General features: G+C 32.9%; 1 protein-coding gene across 3 annotated transcripts in view; it reads right to left on the reverse strand.

The window, feature by feature from the left end:
- palm3 (paralemmin 3) overlaps positions 1 to 18,487 on the reverse strand; it is a 59,438-nt gene that overhangs the window by 4,250 nt on the left and 36,701 nt on the right. For 2 of the 3 annotated variants that reach the window (XM_067373604.1, XM_067373605.1), the window contains exons 3-7: positions 16,076 to 16,156; positions 10,837 to 10,955; positions 3,790 to 3,895; positions 1,625 to 1,655; positions 737 to 796 (exon numbers count right to left, since the gene is read on the reverse strand). In XM_067373604.1, coding sequence (XP_067229705.1) covers positions 737 to 796; positions 1,625 to 1,655; positions 3,790 to 3,895; positions 10,837 to 10,955; positions 16,076 to 16,156 — 397 coding nt within the window. Of the gene's footprint in view, positions 1 to 736; positions 797 to 1,624; positions 1,656 to 3,789; positions 3,896 to 4,742; positions 5,151 to 10,836; positions 10,956 to 16,075; positions 16,157 to 18,487 lie in introns of those variants that run through there. The other variant, XM_067373606.1, reaches the window with a different exon arrangement.

Here is an 18,487-nt window from a genome sequence, read left to right on the forward strand (position 1 = left end):
AAAAAAGAAACGTAGAATAGCCACATGCTGGCGTTGAGGGTGGTTGCTAAGCCACTGCTATATGATCGCAAGTGTGTTCTGATTGGTTTTTGGCACATTGCTATGTAGTTGCTAGATTGTTCTGGTTGGTTTTTAGGGTGTTGCTAGGTGGTTGCTAGGGTGGTTTACTGGTTATGCCTTAAAAGGTTCGGAACTAAGGAATTTTTTGTCTAATTTATCATCTGTCTGGGAAAAAATTGTAAGTAGAAAAAAATAAACTATACAGCCCTACTCAAGCCACATGATGATCTCTGCACATATAACCGGAAAGTTTCCAAAGTCTTTACCAGGCAACTAAGAATATAACCAAAATGTATTCATACACCTTGAACATTTCATTCATTAATACAGTTTCTTCACTATAGTTTAAAAAAATGGTAATAAAATATGACAAGATCTTAGAGATAAACTGTCAGAAAAAATTATGTCAGATAATACTTAAGCAAAACATGGTCAGGTCAAAGTGTCTGAATAATTTTTGGTCCCAAATTTTTATCAATTTTACTGGTAGTCCACTGTATGAAGAATTGTTGGGTATAATATGTCACAGTTTACTTGCACAGTGCACCTAATAAATGAACTATAGTGTCCTGCACCCACTAGTAAAAATATATGAAAAATGTCTGAATAATTTTTGGTTTGACTGTATATATAATAATAGTAAATAACATATGTAAAGAGAAGTGATATTTTATACCTTTCTTTTCCTCATTTCCATTCTCCACGATAGGTCCATTAGGAGCCGTCTCAGCAACTTCTGTTTGATTAGAAACATTTATGATTTATTTTAGTCTGATATCATGCTTTGCAACTCAAGATGAGTTCTATTGTTCATTTTTTTAACAGTGTTTTCGTTACAAAATTTTATATTACATCGAAATTGTTTCATGCACTAATTAAGCCTAAGGTAATACTTTAAAATAATGTTCAATTCCATAACATAAATATTATCATAAATATACACTGCTGTTCAAAACTGATTTTTTATTATCTTATGCTAATCAAGGCTGCATTTATTTGATCAAAAATAAATCAGTCAAATTGTTAAATATTATTACAATAATAATAATAATAATAAAAAACTAATATAATTTAACATTTATTCATGTGATGCAAAGCTGAATTTTCAGCATCATTACTCCAGTCTTCAGTGTCACATGATCCTTCAGAAATCATTCTAATATGCTGATTTGGTGCTCAAGAAACATTTCTTTCCAGCAATTATTTGTGAAACATACAATGTAACAGTCTATTCATTGATTCTTTAACTAATGGTAACTTATAACTTTATAATATATTAATATTAGCCAAAATTAACATTACATTAGATCTATAAATGCTGTGAAATTGTTATTTATAATTAGTTGATGATCACTAAAGCATTAGTTAATGATATCGAACTGAACCTTAATTAAATAGGAAATAATATAACATAGAATCACCACTGCTGTTTTGTCAAGGATTATACTCTTTTGTGTAAGCAATAATCAGGTCTGGAAAGCAGACATGTTAGATGTTCTGTAACGGCAACAGATCCACACAGATGGTCAGCAGAGCAGAGAGCGGACAGGTGGCACACACTCACCTGTTCCCACTGGCTCCACCACAGTCTCTCCCTATTGGATGAACAAGAGAGAAAAGGTCAACAGTCGCCCTTAGAGAGGACACACCACACTCTTTAGCTGTTTAAACCATCTCATTCTGCTGGTTAATATTTTATGCAAGGCCATGGAACATTTATGGGAGGAACAGCTCGAGACTAGAGAAGTTTCCTATCGAAATACATTAACATGCACACCAATAACCCAACCTTCTCCCAAATACTGCAGCACTCTGGTTACAATGTGATTTCTAGAAACACCATAAACCATTTATTAAAGGTACACTCAATTTCTTTGTGTGTAAAACTTTTAATGAGGAAAAAAACTAAGTTTTTTTTTAATGCTTATGAAAGTGCCCTTTCATGTTCAAATCACATGACCAAATGAACAACTGTATAACACTGTATCTAGGCAAACCCCTTGTTATAGGACACCTTTGCTAATGGAATAAATTAATCATGGCTGAAGGCAAATAGCTGGAATCTAACATGAACAAAACTACTGAGTGTTTTAATTCATTCAAGTAATATTAATACCATTTTCAGAACATTCAAAACATTAACTAATAATATGAAATCATTTCAACGTGAGCTGAAAAGTACCCAAGAGTAGTTACCAATGTTCAGGTTTGTGTCAGATTTGTGCATTTATTGTATTACTGTATAACGCACCCTTCCTCTATTGTTGTAAATATCAGCAGTCATCTAATTCATATGAAGCTTTCCTCATTCACTGGCTCATAACCGCTAACACTTTCTTTCACTCACTCTGATTAGATAATTAGGGGAGATCTTTCATCTTTCATCAAGATAAGAAAAAATATGGTTGTGTTGCCAGATTCATTTATTAACAGACACACACATCAGCTTCAGTTGCCACAAGGTGGAGTCACACCAACACTATATTTTTCATATTCAGTATTCAGGCAGTCAATCTAATCAGGCAGTCAATCAATGAAAAATTGAAATTTAAAAAAACAAAAACAAAAAGAACAACAAAATTGATACTGCATTACTTTTCTTTCTTTTTCTCATAATTATAAGCAGTATATCAACTTATCAACTTCTTATTTGGAGACTCAAGAGATTTAATTTTGAAATTTACTGTTGTTATTTTTACACGCAAGTGACTGGACCCTAAACTTAAAGTCAGTCAAGCCAATCTCAACAGAACATGAAGGTTAACATCAGTTCCTGTGCATTTATGTTGACACTTTGAATTTAATTCATCTTGAAACGCAGTACTGTAAGACCAAGACTCAGCTTCATTTGAATTCAGTTCTATTATAAAAGCTATAGTCTCACAGCAGCCCATACTCAACAGCCTTGCAGTGTGTGCTTTTAAAGTCAAAATAATGTGTTTACTTACGGTTCAGCTGACCTCCGTATAAGGCTGTTTGTTGTGATGGTAACAAGTGTAAAATAAAAAAACAGCAATGACTTGCTGCTACTTATAAGCAGCTCATAATGATTTCAGAGAGCTGTGTATTATACAGTAAACTGTGAACATGAAGCATACTGACTTAAATGTTTAAGCATTAAGGATTTGAAGAACTGTCTTATGTTGTTAACTTGCAAGCCTTCTTATCTTACACCACCACTCAGAAAGTTTGGGGTCAGCAAGATTTTTTTTTAAATGTTTTTGAAAGAATTCTCTTATTCTCACCAAAGCTGTATTTGATCAAATATATCTGAATATATTTTAAAATGTAATTTATTCCTGTGATGCAAAGCTGAATTTTTTCAACATCATTACTCCAGTCTTCAGTGTCACACAATCCTTCAGAAATCAAAAATGAACACAGAAAAAATTTCTGCCTAATGTTTTTGTGGAAACTGTGAAACCTTTTTTATGATCCTTTGATGAACAGTTCAATAGAATATTTCAAAAGTTCAAAAGAACAGAAAATCTTTTGTAAAATTATGTCTTTACTCTTTTGGTCAATTTAACACATCCTTGCTAAATAAAAGTATTAATTTCTTTCACAAAAAAAAAAAAAAAAATCTTGCTGACCCCAAACATTTGAACAGTATAGTGTAAATACTTCCAAAAATGATTTAGGAGGTGAAATCACTGCAGAGGAAAGCAAACATGTGACAGTAACAGATGCGTATTCAGCGTGATCATGTTGTCAGACATGGTTTCTCACCTTATGTTGTGCCTGAGCATCTGTGCCAGTTTGAGTGGAACCGTCTTCTATGAGTTTCTTTAGTTTGAATTCTTCCTCTGCCAACTGCTCAGACGTCACCTGTAATCTAATGCACATACACATGTCATGTTTTATAAGGTGGGAACCTACTATTGGCTTCTGTTGTTCTTTAAGTAAGACAATTACAACTAATTAATACTTCCTTACACACACCTTTTGAATTTTTACATGTGAAATAAGACATTTCCTATTAGAAGCTGTTTTATTTCTGGGAAAAACAAGGTAATATTGGTGAATTACTAACTAAAAGTAGTAACAGTACTAACTTAACTACATTTTCCAATATAATTCCAGAAGCTTGACAAAACAATGTTGTTTTTTGTTTATTTTTTGGTTTTGTTTTATTTTTGTTTGTCTACCCTGTCATATGAAGTAATGAAAGTCTAATTCATTTTGGCCAATTAGTTCATTTAAACATTTCAATTAATTGGTAAAAAACGTTTCACTGATTCATTTAAATACTGCACAGCATTTTACCCCTTTTTTTTGGAAGCAATAGACAAAATGATGTTTATTACAATAATTTTACAAATAGTATAAAATTGAGTCAAATTCTGCTGTTCCAATGTTTTCAACTATGTTTAGTTAGAAATATTATGGTGATTTCTTGGTGGTATTTACAGGCGGAGGGTGAACCAACTCCAGGGTAAGGCTACGGAGAAACCCTTCCCCTTTAAAGGTCCCGTTCTTCGTGATCCCATGTTTCAAACTTTAGTTAGTGTGTAATGTTGTTGTTAGAGTATAAATAAAATCTGTAAAATTTTAAAGCTCAAAGTTCAATGCCAAGCGAGATATTCTATTTAACAGAAGTCGCCTACATCGAACGGCCAGTTTGGACTACATCCCTCTACTTCCTTCTTTAATGACGTCACTAAAACAGTTTTTTGACTAACCTCCGCCCACAGGAATACACAAGAGTTGCGTTTGTAGAGTGTTTGTCGCCATGTCGCTGAAACGCAGTTATTTTCATCCCGCAGTCCAATCACCGGGTCTGATTCCGGCTCAAATTGATAGGGTAAAATTAAAGACATGTTTACAATAACACTGAGCGCATGCATCTCCACGTTATGGTAAGAGGCGTGACCTTTCCGGGCAAGGAGCTGTCGAATCACAACACAGGAACCGCTGGCACAATCAGAACTCGTTACGTATTTCTGAAGGAGGGACTTCATAGAACAAGGAAGTCATCAGCCCGTTTTTATGACAGTGGGAACAGCGGTATACAGATAAGTAAATAATGTGAATAATGTTTTTTTTTACACGCGAAACATGAACACATTATATTGCACACTATAAACACAATCAAAGCTTCAGAAAACCACAGAAAACGGGACCTTTAAAACAATTTAAATAGATTTCCTTGAAATTGTTTCAAGTTACATGTCACCGCACAACCTACACATCCCAGCATAAAAGCATCTAAGTTCACAAACGACTGATAATTTTAACAGAAAAGCAAGCATACTGTATGCAGGATTTGGAATGGCAGAAAGTGTGCAAAGAGCGCTCCCTTTATAATCACTAAAAAGCTGCCACTCATCTTAATTCATAACAATCTCACAAAGTCCTGTTATAATCAATGAAGCTGACGGAACAATGAATCTCTTATTTATTTACATAATTGTTTGTGAGAATCTCAGAATCCACATCCATTCTAACTTAAACACCTCTGATTAGTTGTTGATTTTTTCATTAAAAATTCAAGAGATATGTCGCTCAATGTGACAAAAACATGTAAATAGAAAGCTTTGACATTCTACAAAGCGCAAACACAGATACACAATGGATCGTTTGCCAAATCTGTTTTGCCAATATCCTATTATTACGGAGAAAACTGATCCTATACCAGTAGTTATAGGCAGCTTTTCCCTCTAAAAGCAATCAGAAGCAGCAGCAGGTAGTGGTTTGAGTTTATTTTTTTTTTATGCTAGTCTCAAGTCCGTGGCCAGGGGAAGGCGAAGCCTTGTCCAGCCTTAAACACGCTCCACCTAAGCATTTTGTGTAAATTTATCTGTTCAAGTGCTGATAATGAAATGATGAATTCAAGATTTACTCTATTTACTTTCTTGATGCAGGATTTATTGCTACGGATTCATCAGCACACATAGCTCTAAAGCAATGAAATGTAATAACTTGTTCTTCCTCTGAAATGACTTTCCAAATATCTATGTAGGCATGTTGGCTGCATTCTGCTCTGTAAAAAACAAATCCGTAAAAATAACAGAAAAAGTACCGGCAGCTCATTACCCGGACATTATCCAGTAATTTTATGGACATTTCCCTTAACCCTAAAACACAACGCAGTGAAGTGCAAAATTCTAAATACAGGAAAAACACCTGTAAAAAATAAATTAAATTAATAAAGTTAAATTAATACAGTACATTGTGCCCTATTTTTACAAAATTTTTCTTTGCCATGGCCTATTTTTCAAGATCCAATCAATTCCCAGGCTGCTATCCTGTTTCACTCATTAGTATATTATGGAAGTAAAATGAGCAATTGACACTGACTTTAAAAAGCTTTGATAATGCCCCCCTAAATGGCTTCAATGTACTTTTTATTAGTAGCTTTTAGTGTAGCTAAGAACTTTTCCTAAAGTGTAGCTTGACTGTAGTCATGATTGGCTTGACAACCTACAATTTCACTGGAGCTTCCCCAACAGGTTCCCAAAATATATACCGTGGGTTTTTCAGGATTTACTATCAGACAAATGAGATGAGCAAGTGAAACTGTACTCATGTGGACTCATTTACTCACTCACAATTTACTCTGGAAATCACAGCATGCTTTATAGCTATATAAAACTGCACTGTAACAAACACACGCATTAAACGAATCACTCCTCATAGGACGAGAAGCCTCAGATGGCTGTTTACACACCATGAAAGTGTGTTCCCTATAGACCTGTGAGCAGCTTATTACTGCCAAACTTTGCTCTGACTAATTAAAGCCCTGCTTCAATACAGAAGAACATCTCAGCGGCCAGCTTATTACAGTAATCACCATCTCCTTCAGTCAAGCAAATAAATGCTGATGTGCGAAGAAGTAACATCAAACACTCCTTCTCACACACACACACACACACACAGAAATAGAAAGATATTTTGGGGGATAAAAACCCGTCACCTGCTTGGTGCTCCAGCACTTTGGCAGGAATAGTTAGTGGTGTTTGCAAAGGGAAGCATTCTTACTACTGTGTGTATGATAAGACATTTGAGCAAACCCCTATGTATTAAAGTATTAAACTTCAGTGTGTAACTCATCTCATTCATTATTCATGAGAGTTTCGATGACAGTTTTAAAGTTTGATTAAACCATCAAAATATGTGGGAAGAACAAAACACTAAACTTGGTTAAGGTATCTATCAAACTTATTTGGCAAAATAGGGCAAACTACAGCTGGAGCTTTTATTTTACTATGCAGAAAATGCATAGAAAACAAAAAGCTCACAGGAAAAAGCATACACTACATTGATTACAACATAATCTATTATTAATATTTCATTGGTTCTCTCTTGTTTTTGCATGTGTTCATAATTTCTTTGCATGACAGCCTGGCCAAAAATTATGTCCACACAATTTGTCATGTTTCATTGCATTATTAACAATAAAACGATTGACTCCAAGCAGAACTGCGCTTGCAAAATCTTTAACAAATTTTTAATAATATTTGAAGTGTGAAGATGTAATCACTTTTGGCTACTACTGTATATATATATATATATATATACACACACATACACACACACATACATGCATGCATACATATACAGTATATATCAGTGCTTCCCACAGGTTTGAAATATACATGCGGTGGTAGCCAGGCGAAAAATCCTCCTATTACCCACGGCACAAAAATGGTCTGCTACATGTGACAAACAAAAAATGTTTGATTTTTAACAGTATTTTTATTTATTGAAATTAATTTTAATTACATAGCATATTACATTTAATAACATACTAATATTATGCATTATTATGCATTGTAATTATGCAAAATTACAGCATTTAAATGGTTCACCTTTTCCTATGGTCTCCTTGCTGTCATATAGTGTCTCTCTGTGAATGGGACACAGATTTTACTAGTAAAATTTATAAAATAAATAATTAATATATGTGTCAAATAATGTTCTTAGTCTTTTCTTCCTGTGGGGCAGACTACAATAATTTATTATGAATTAAATGGAAATCAAATTAAATACAATTTATTGTTCAACCAAAATACCAATAATGCCCAAAAGAAAAAGAAAAAAACTAAGCGTGTGACTTTTAATTGTAAACAAGCCCGAAATACATCGGGACTCTTATTTTGAAATGTCTGTACTATTGCAGGCTGATCCTTCAGATACTTACAATCGTCTAAAACATTTTATATAAAGGCCATAAAGTAGACATTGTAATAATTCATCAACTTGAGTTCATTAGCAATCGCTTGGCATAAATCTGCACTTTTCATTGATTGAGAATCACTTTGAAGCAGACTGAAGCACTGTTGCGCGAGTTTGTAGAATGCGCAACAGTGCCCCCTTGTAACTTTGCAAAATGCAGCGCCTGTGGGAATGCTAGCGGGAGTAAACAGTTCTGACGCACACCTAACGAGCACGCAGTGTTAATTTTGACAGCAAATTTTGATTTAGTTTTAGTCATAGTCTTTTGACTAAAATGCCATTTAGTTTTAGTCATATTTTAGTCATCGGAAATTGTTTTAGTCCAGTTTTAGTCGACTAAATATCATAAGATTTTAGTTGACTAAATCTACAGAAGAATTAGTCGACTAAAATCTAATTTAGTTAAATTGTAAGCATTAAGCATTTCCAATAAAAATGCTTCCACAGATCCAATACACTGATATAGGCACATCTGATATTCCCCAAACTGTTTGTTCACCCAACTGTACTTTGCTCACCAAAACGGACGTTTTTTTGACCGTTTAAGTGCAAAAACACATGAAAGAGCAAAATTCAGTACTTTTCAGGGATTGACACACTTATCATTGAGGTAGGCTACTATTATAGATTTCATTTAAAAAAAAATTATTAGATTTGATTTTTAGTTTTTCCTGCTTTCATTGTAATTTTAGTTAAAGGTTTTAGTAATTTTTTGTGTTTACGTCTTTTAGTTTTTGCTTTTAAATGTCTATAACTTTTTATTTTTTGTTTATTTTAATACCTCAGGTTATGCTAAAGCTTAGAAACTATTAAGTTTACATTTTTATATACTTATCTTTTATTTCAGTTAATGTTTATTTCAAGTAATGAAGATTTCTTTGGTTTTAGGTTTAGTTAACAATAATAACCCTTATACTTGTAAAATATATTGAATAATGTGTCAAATAATGTTCTTAGCCTTTCCTTCCTGTGACAGAAGATACAGTGGTTTACTATGAATTAAACAGAAATTAAATTAAATACAGTTTATTGTTTAAACAAAATAGCAATAATGACCAGGAAAAAAATGATAATTATAAAACATCCCGAAATACACCGTGACTCTTATTCTGAAATGTCTGCAGTCTGCACTGTAGCAGGCTCCTCATGAGGGAGATAAATATGCATTCTTACAACCGTCTATAACATGCTACCATATAAACATAGTGTAGTAAACATTGTCATAAGTCATCAACATCAGCTCATAAGGAATCGCATGGCATAAATGTGCGCTATTCATTAATTGTGCATCAGTCAGATGTGCTGCTGCACAAGCCTGTAGTGCGCGCAACAGCGCCGTGTTTCCCGCGGTTAGATCAGCACATAACAATTCAAATGTGCGCATCTTCCACACAGGACAGCAGTTCTGACTGGATATCTTCCCAAATCGTCCCTCTCTTTCATTTTCGTCTCGTTTTTATTCGTTGACGAAAATTAGAGTAGATTTTAGTCATAGTTTTAGTCATTCAAAACGCATTTCTTTAGTCATAGTCTCGTTTTCGTCCGTGAAAAAATGTTGTTGACGAAAATTATGACAAATTATTCGTCAACGAAATTACACTGCGAGCAGGTACGAAATGACTAGTTAATCGATTGTAGATGGTTTCATTATCTTGCGTGGATATAAAAGTATAAGAGGATAAAAATAAAAGCAAAAATGTGTCTCCAAATATACTTGGGCGGTCCACCTAAGTAAAGTCTATGTGTGGGAAGCACTGTATATAATATAATATAATATAATATAATATAATATAATATAATATAATATAATATAATATAATATAATATAATATAATATAATATAATATATTATATTATATTATATTATATTATATTATATTATATTATATTATATTATATTATAATATATATTAGAATCCACTCACCACTCATATTTTTGAATATATATTGTGTACAATATATAAATACATTTAGAATGAATATTATATACACATATAATAATAATAAATAATATATATATATATTTTCATTCTAAATGTATTTATATATTGTACACAATATATTTAAAAATATATATTTTATAAGTACATTTTGTTACATTTTAGCAAATGAAATAGTTTAAATGAAATATATTTTTAAAAACAATATAAATCTGAAAAACATTTTCTTAAGCTCTGCTGTTTATAACATATTTAACATCTATCAGAAATATATTTTAGACAGATTTGGAATCACGCAGCTGGGGTTATTATTTATAATACGAACATGAATGATCCCTCAAATAATGCTGTTAGGTGTGCTATTATTTTTCTAAGCAATCATATATTTATAAATGCTTAGTGGAAAATAAAATGGATGAAAAATTCCATATATTGAGATCAGAGAACGTCTAGATGGGCTCTGTTGACTTAGACTGGCAAGCAACCACCTAGCAATGCACTAAAAACACGCTTGCAACTGTGTAGCAAAGGTTGATACTTTAAACAAGCTCTATAAACTACATAGCTATGTGCTAAAAACAATTCAACCACACATAAATGTTCTGGTAACCATCCACAACCTCAGGGTTAAATAAAATTTAACAATTAAAAATCATACTTGTTAATGTTAGTCTCAATCTCTTGAGCTTTCTGGCCCCAGAGGGGCGATCGGGGTCCTTTACTGTCAGGAGATGTGGGAGGTCCTTCCATTAGCCATTGGTCTCTGAGGGACTTCCTCTGTGAGAGAAACAGGGAAAAGGAGGTAGAGGTAATTACTGCGGCCTATGTTATTTAAATTGATGTCTTATCAGCAGTTCACACTAACAGCCAAATGAAGGCATTGCAGCACATTGGTTTCTGGAGCTATTGGTCTATTCACACCAATGGACAAATATGACCAGGATGCCAGGGTTATGCTTAAGATCACAAAAGTGACAAAAATGTAAATGACTAAATATTAACCTTGTTTATTTAGCTGTTCTTGTTAAGTTGCTTAACCTGTTAACTGTCACCCCCACTTTTTGTTTTAGACAAGAAAATGCACTATCCAAACTTAAATGGTTGTAATTCAAGAATTCTTTGGAGTATAGACATAAGGCTGGTCTTGTTTTAAAGATGAAATTTGGCAGATTGTTGTAAAAGTGAAATAACTTATGTAAGTGAAAAAAGTTATAGAAGTTTATGTTTATGAAAATATAAAATGTTAAAATATAATATTTTATATTTTATATAAAATATATATTTTACAAAACAAGTTTTACTCTAAATGTGCAAGGAAATCAAAGCCAAAAATCTGAACAAGTTGTGTTCCAAATTTCAGGTTGATATCTCAAAAAATGAGCTTTCAGTAAGATTTTGTTTGGGCGCAGTACCACACTTTTTCACTAGATGACAATCAAGCTCCATTACTGACCATATAAAGGCGCCTCCATTTCCATATATGGTTTGAGTGATCTGAATCATATATTTACATTATTTTCATACAATTTATGAAGTAGACATCCTATATAGAAGTAGTATGGGAAGTTTTGCAGAATTTGATATGAATTTAGCCTCTAATAAACATAAAAATAACATGCATGTGGGTTATAGATCACCGCCACAATCATAAATGTATTTTTTTTTCTATTAAAAACATTTTTAGACCCTTTTTTCTCAAAAAATTGAATGGATGTTATCTTTTGGCATGAAAACAAACATGTTTCAACCAATCTTTAATGATTTTTCATGTTCATCGCTATTTCAAAATAAAGGTCTGAACATGCCTTATGAGTATGAAAATATGCTTGTTGCAAATTGATAAATTACTGCTCCTCTGGAATTTATTTTGAAAATCAGTCTCCAAATATGTAAACTAGAGATTCTAAGCTTTCAAATGATATATAGTTTGTCAAGATTAGTTTAGGTTTAGTATAGAATATTACTGTTTTAAATATGTAATGGCTGTGGGCCAACCGGTGGGCCCATGACAGTTAACAGGTTAACTGTGGCATGGTTTGAATTTTTTCAAGACACCATAAAATCCTAATCGTTTATGTCCATATACCTATTTTTATGCGCATTTTTGGGATACTGCATTAAAAAAAAATACTGTATGGAAACATAATTTTAAAAAATGCACATAAAAAAACCTATGCGCTCAATTGAGGTGGATAATTCTTTTATCCAATAAGAGGAGATGTGCATAAACTACAGTGGAAACACATAAATCCCTCGATGCGCAAATAAAACATCATGTGACTTAGCCTCAACAGATCAACCAGCAGATCTATTTCACTGTACTGCATCTCAAATGTTAGTTTGTTTGTTCTGAAATGCCTAAGCCAAAGTCTGTCATCAAAATGGTTGAGTCCCAGAACTGTCTCACACAATTGTATTCACCAGGCATCCAAACGCAGGTTAACATTACAGGGTTTATTGAGTTTTGTATGAAAAAAGAGAAACAGTGGCTTCCCCGATTGCAATGACTTCCAATATTAGAGATATTTTGCGCCAAATTCCCAGGAGTTTCGTACTCTTTAACACATGGGACAGAAACGGTGCTTTATTCGCAAATGTTTTATGTGATATTCCAATTTTGCCCATAAGTAAATTTTGGATGGAAACATAGCTAATGTCCCTTCGCCTAATTGTACCTGCCACTGACTAATAACAGTACATGTCTTTGATTGCACTAACGCACATGCTCTGGAAGTGTCTTCATTGCTTTTATCCAAGCTGTCAAGAGTGGGGAAAAACAAGTTGTCATATAAATGTTCAACCTCAACTGTCGTTTCAGCAGGAGACAATACAACAAAGAAAAGATAAAGGGTTTGTCTAACCATTTCATGGGGTCTTTAAAGCACTAAAAATCTGAAGAAAGTTGAAAAGTTGCAGTGCACTTGGAATGAATAATTGTGTTGCAAAACATCCTTTATGCAATTTAGAAAATGCCAAAGGGTTAAAGTCTAAAATGAAATTTTCTGCTGAGCATGAAGTACTTTCACTCCTCTGCTAATTTCCCCTTTAACAGCAAAAACAAGTAGCAACTCATTTCTGAGTTGTCAGAAGTTATCAGAACCATCAAGACATCTAAAGTATATTTTTTATGTCTTTTACAAGTAATAAAACACATCTCTATGTAGATCAACGGGGAATTCCAAAACATGCACAGAACAGTGCAGTCACCAGATGCCATGCAGGAAGTGATGTGCACCATGGAAACTGAAAATGTAAGAGAATAATATAAACTAGCACAAGACAACAGTGGCTGATCATTAAACCCCAAATACAAACACACACACACACACACACACACACACACATTTTATGCTACTTAACATAAGGGTGTGTTTTTCCTATTTGTCACGTTTATGTCCCAGTGGTTGGTTTTAATTAATACCAAGACATTTCAACTTTTTTGCTATATAAGGGTTACGTTGAAACTATCTGGGAAACTTGTCACCTTTCCTTAATTTAGTTTTGCTGCTTTTCAAATGCCTTTTATAGATTGTATTGTTGTCCCTACACAGACTTTCAAACTTTAAAGGTGCCCTAGATTAAAAAATTGAATTTACCGCGGCATAGTTGAATAAGTTCAGTACATGGAAAATACATACACTGAGTCTCAAACTCCATTGTTTCCTCCTTTTTATATAAATCTCATTTGTTTAAAAGACCTCCGAAGAACAGGCGAATCTCAAAATAACACCGACTGTTACAAGTCGTAACAGTCGGGGTGTACGCCCCCAATATTTGCATATGCCAGCCCATGTTCCCAACATTATGAAAGGCATTAGACAAGGGCAGAACATCTGGATGTGCACAGCTGAATCAACAGACTAGGCAAGCAAGGACAATAGCGAAAAATGGCAGATGGAGCGATAATAACTGACATGATTCATGATAACATGATATTTTTAGTGATATTTGTAAATTGTCTTTCTAAATGTTTCGTTAGCATGTTGCTAATGTACTGTTAAATGTGGTTAAAGTTACCACCGTTTCTTACTGTATTCACGGAGACAAGAGCCGTCGCTATTTTCATTATTAAACACTTGCAGTCTGTATAATTCATAAACACAACTTCATTCTTTATAAATCTCTCCAACAGTGTAGCATTAGCCGTTAGCCACGGAGCATAGCCTCAAATTCATTCAGAATCAAATGTAAACATCCAAATAAATACCATACTTACGCGATTAGACATGCTGCATGATGAACACTTTATAAAGATCCATTTTGAGGGTTATATTAGCTGTGTGAACTTTTTTTATGTTAAGGCAAGCGCGAGCTCTTGGGGCGTGGAGCACCAGATTTAAAGGGCCACACACCCTGAATCGGCTCATTTCTAATTATGCCCCAAAATAGGCGGTTAAAAAAATTAATAAAAAAAAAATCTATGGGGTATTTTGAGCTTAAACTTCACAGACACATTCAGGAGACACCTTAGACTTATATTACATCTTTTAAAAAAAAAAAGTTCTAGGGCACCTTTAATGTTTTAAAAGCTATATAAACAGTGATTAATCATAAACCAGTTTGATATTTATCATGTGACAATTCTACACATACACATCTAACAATTTTGCCACAGATAAAGTTTCATCAGAAGTTTGTTTACTCATTTGACACAACAGGGTATGGAAGCACATTTCTGCTTTGGTATAGACAAAACTTATGACATACAAAGATAAAAGACATAATTATGATATAAAAAGATGAAATTGACAAAGATTAAAAGTCAAAAGTTAGATAAAAAGTAAATTATGAAAGTCATAATGACAAAAAAATAACCTTTTATGTCAATTATGATTTTTTAAAATCTCAATTTGATAAATATTATTCAGTATCTCATAATTTCAACTTTTTGTCATAATGACGTTTTATCTAATGATTTACCAGATGACGATATTTTTCTTATGTGGTAGAAATAGGCTTCATAAGTGTCAGGGAATGGCATGAAATAAACATGAGACATGAGAAAAAGTTGTCATTTTGTGTGTATATATATATATATATATATATATATATATATATATATATATATATATATACACACACAAAATGACAACTTTTTCTCATGTCTCACGTTTATTTCATGCCATATATATATTACATATTATGTTGATTAATTTTATTACAAAATTGCTTAGGAATAATTTGATTTGAGATGTGGTGGAAATGATTAATGTGACAACAAAAAAATTACAAATGTCATTCTGCTGTGACGCATTATATAAACTGTTGAATATCACTAATGGAAGTGAAATAACTAGCAGTGTGTAAAGTTTGCTTTAGGAGACTTTCTTTGTACAAGGAAATTAAGGGCCCACAGTTGAAGAAACACCCATGAATGTACACACACATTCACACACAATGTAGATTTTTTTATTTTTTTTTGTCTTGGAACCAACTAAGAACACAAAGGAATAGGAAGAGGGAACGCCAATCTGGAAATATTAATGAAACAATGGGGAAAGAGAGACCGAGAGAGAATGTACACACAGAGAGAGAGAGAGAGAGAGAGAGAGAGAGAGAGAGAGAGGAGGCATAAAGCCTTCAGGGTAACATTTCAATTCTCAAGAAGGTCGTGTGTTTGAATACATTGAATGTCGAGCCTGTATCTATATCTTGTGTTGTACGCATGGCTCTGGTGACTGTGTGCATTTTTGGTTTTTCTGTGTGTGCATATAGGCCTACTTTTGTGAAATTCCACCCCATGACGTAGCCTGCTTAACACAAACGTGACCTGACGTGTCTGGCTGCAAAACAAGGTTATAGGTTGTGCAGGCGTGTGTGTGTGTGTGTGTGTGTGTGTGTGTGTGTGTGTGTGTGTGTGTGTGTGTGTGTATGTGTGTGTGTATGTGAGGTCACACCTTTAGCTGCTGAAGTCTCATTCGCTCGTCCTCCATCTCTCTCCTGGCTCGCTCCTGTTCTTCTTGTATCCGCCGTTTCTCCTGAAAAGCAGAAATGATAACAGACATGATGCATGCATAAACTGACATGTATTAAAGCAGCTTTCTGCTAGCTGGACACACTTCAGTTTTGGCAGGGGATGTCACATCTACCAGCAGTTTTTGATAAAATCTTGATTGGTAACAGGATGTTGACTATCATTCATAAGTATGGGTATTAATAGGTTTTTTTTTATTTTTTTGTTTGTCAAAAGTGACAGTAAAGACATTTATAAAGTTATAATACATTTCGGTGACACTTAAAACTTTTATGTATAATGCATTATAACAGTACTCATAATGTGGGTTACAATGCATTAGATCTTTTCAAAAATAATTGTAACCAAAATTAAAATTCATTATAATATATGCAGTATACTTGATATCTGAAATTGGTTGCTTGTCATATGTTTTAATGCATTATACTTTCTAACAATGAATAGTATCAATAAGTATCAAAATGTATTAGGGTACAACGAGGCTACTCTCAAAGTGTATGATTACAGGAAAAATATATATGTTTGTATTGAACATTGATGGAGCAGCAGATTTTGTGTGAAAATAAATCATAAAAGTGGTTAAATTTGTTTAAAAATCTTATAAATATATGAGGTGGTGAGGGGGGCCATTTACGCCACACATGGGGTAAAAGGCACACAGTATTCATACAAATACTTTAGCTAAAATAATATGTCTGTGATAAACAGTGATATTTGTAAATTGTCTTTCTAAATGTTTCATTAGCTTGTTGCTAATGTACTGTTAAATGTGGTTAAAGTTACCATAGTTTATTACTGTATTCACAGAGACAAGAAAAAGTCGTGGCCACGAGATTCTATGTTAAGGGAACAATATATTTGTCACGAGTTAAATGCATAAATAACCAATCAGAAATGGATAGGCCTATAATAATATGTATTTTTAATTAATAAAAAGCACATAATTAAATAATGGTTATATTAACATATTGCATAAGTTTATCAATAAATGTTAAAAGAATATGCCTTGTACGTTTTTATCTCTAGATTTTTAAATGTATTCACTGATCGTTTATTTTTTTTATTTAATATTTTTATTACTTTTTTATTCATTGTTATGTATTTTCTTTATTTTCTCCTTCATTTCCTGTATCTCTTTACCTAATTAACCTGTTTAATTAAATGTTAGGCCGACTTAAAGTATATATTTTGTAAAAACTGTAAATGCCCAAACATGCCAATAAAGTTTTGATTTATGACTGTATATCTGTAGAAAAATTATGTATTTCTGATGATAAATGAGCGTGTGTTTTTATTTGTAGCCCCTCGTGCCCGTGACAACATTCGAATGAAGTTAGAAATAATTTGTTATATGTTAAAAGAATATTTAAGCTACAAAAAAAAAGCCTTATAAATCCATTCACTAATATGTAGGCTATCTTAATTTTGTTAATTTGTATAATAATGGATAAATAAGTAAATAAATAAATAAAGATACAGTGACTGGATTTAAAAGGCTGTGTGAGGGGACGGATAAAAATGTTTTCTTGTAGGCCTATATTATTTTATGTTCTTACATATTTGTTTATCATTTATTGATAATAAACTTCATTTGAATGCTATCCATAGGCATCACCGCAGGCAATATAGTAGGCTATAATATATTAATATAATAATTTCTTATTTTAACCCTTATTTTGTCATTCTTAATTAAGAATAATTATTATTTTAGGCATATCCATGACCACAACAAAACTAAGTGAACCGAACATGCCCAGTCACTGTAGTTTTTACTGTATTTTTGATCAAATAAAACAAACTTCTTTTCAAACCAATAAAAAACCTTGCAGACCCTAATCTTCTGAATGGTAGTGAACCAACAAAATGTATTATTATTATTTAACCAATATGTTTTAGTTACTTTTTTTTTTTTTTTTTACACAGCCATGAATCAGAAACAAGGTATGTTACACCTCTTATTTTAGTGATATTTCCCAAACAGTGTACAGTACATCAATGTAATATGCAAAAAAACACACAAAAAAAACATGTGAACACAAACACTTAAAGATACAAGTGAGCGTGTTTGCCCAAGAGTATCATCTCTCCACCTGGATTGTATTTCCAATTCCACTGTTGTCCCCTGTAACCATAAGCTTTCCATAATGGTTTTTACATATTAAAATGTTGAATTTTGGACATAATCAACCACTGAGCCCGAGTGTCGTTATGACGTGAAATAAATACTAAAATGCATTCAGAGGACATGAATATTTTGTATGTCAGAGAGCAGGTGAAGAGGTTCAGCGTCATTGCTGTTGTCTGGTGTAGTTTTACCTGGTCTGGACAGACTCCA

The sequence above is a fragment of the Chanodichthys erythropterus genome, chromosome 21, assembly GCF_024489055.1.
Source record: "Chanodichthys erythropterus isolate Z2021 chromosome 21, ASM2448905v1, whole genome shotgun sequence".
In the NCBI taxonomy this organism is placed as follows: domain Eukaryota; kingdom Metazoa; phylum Chordata; class Actinopteri; order Cypriniformes; family Xenocyprididae; genus Chanodichthys; species Chanodichthys erythropterus.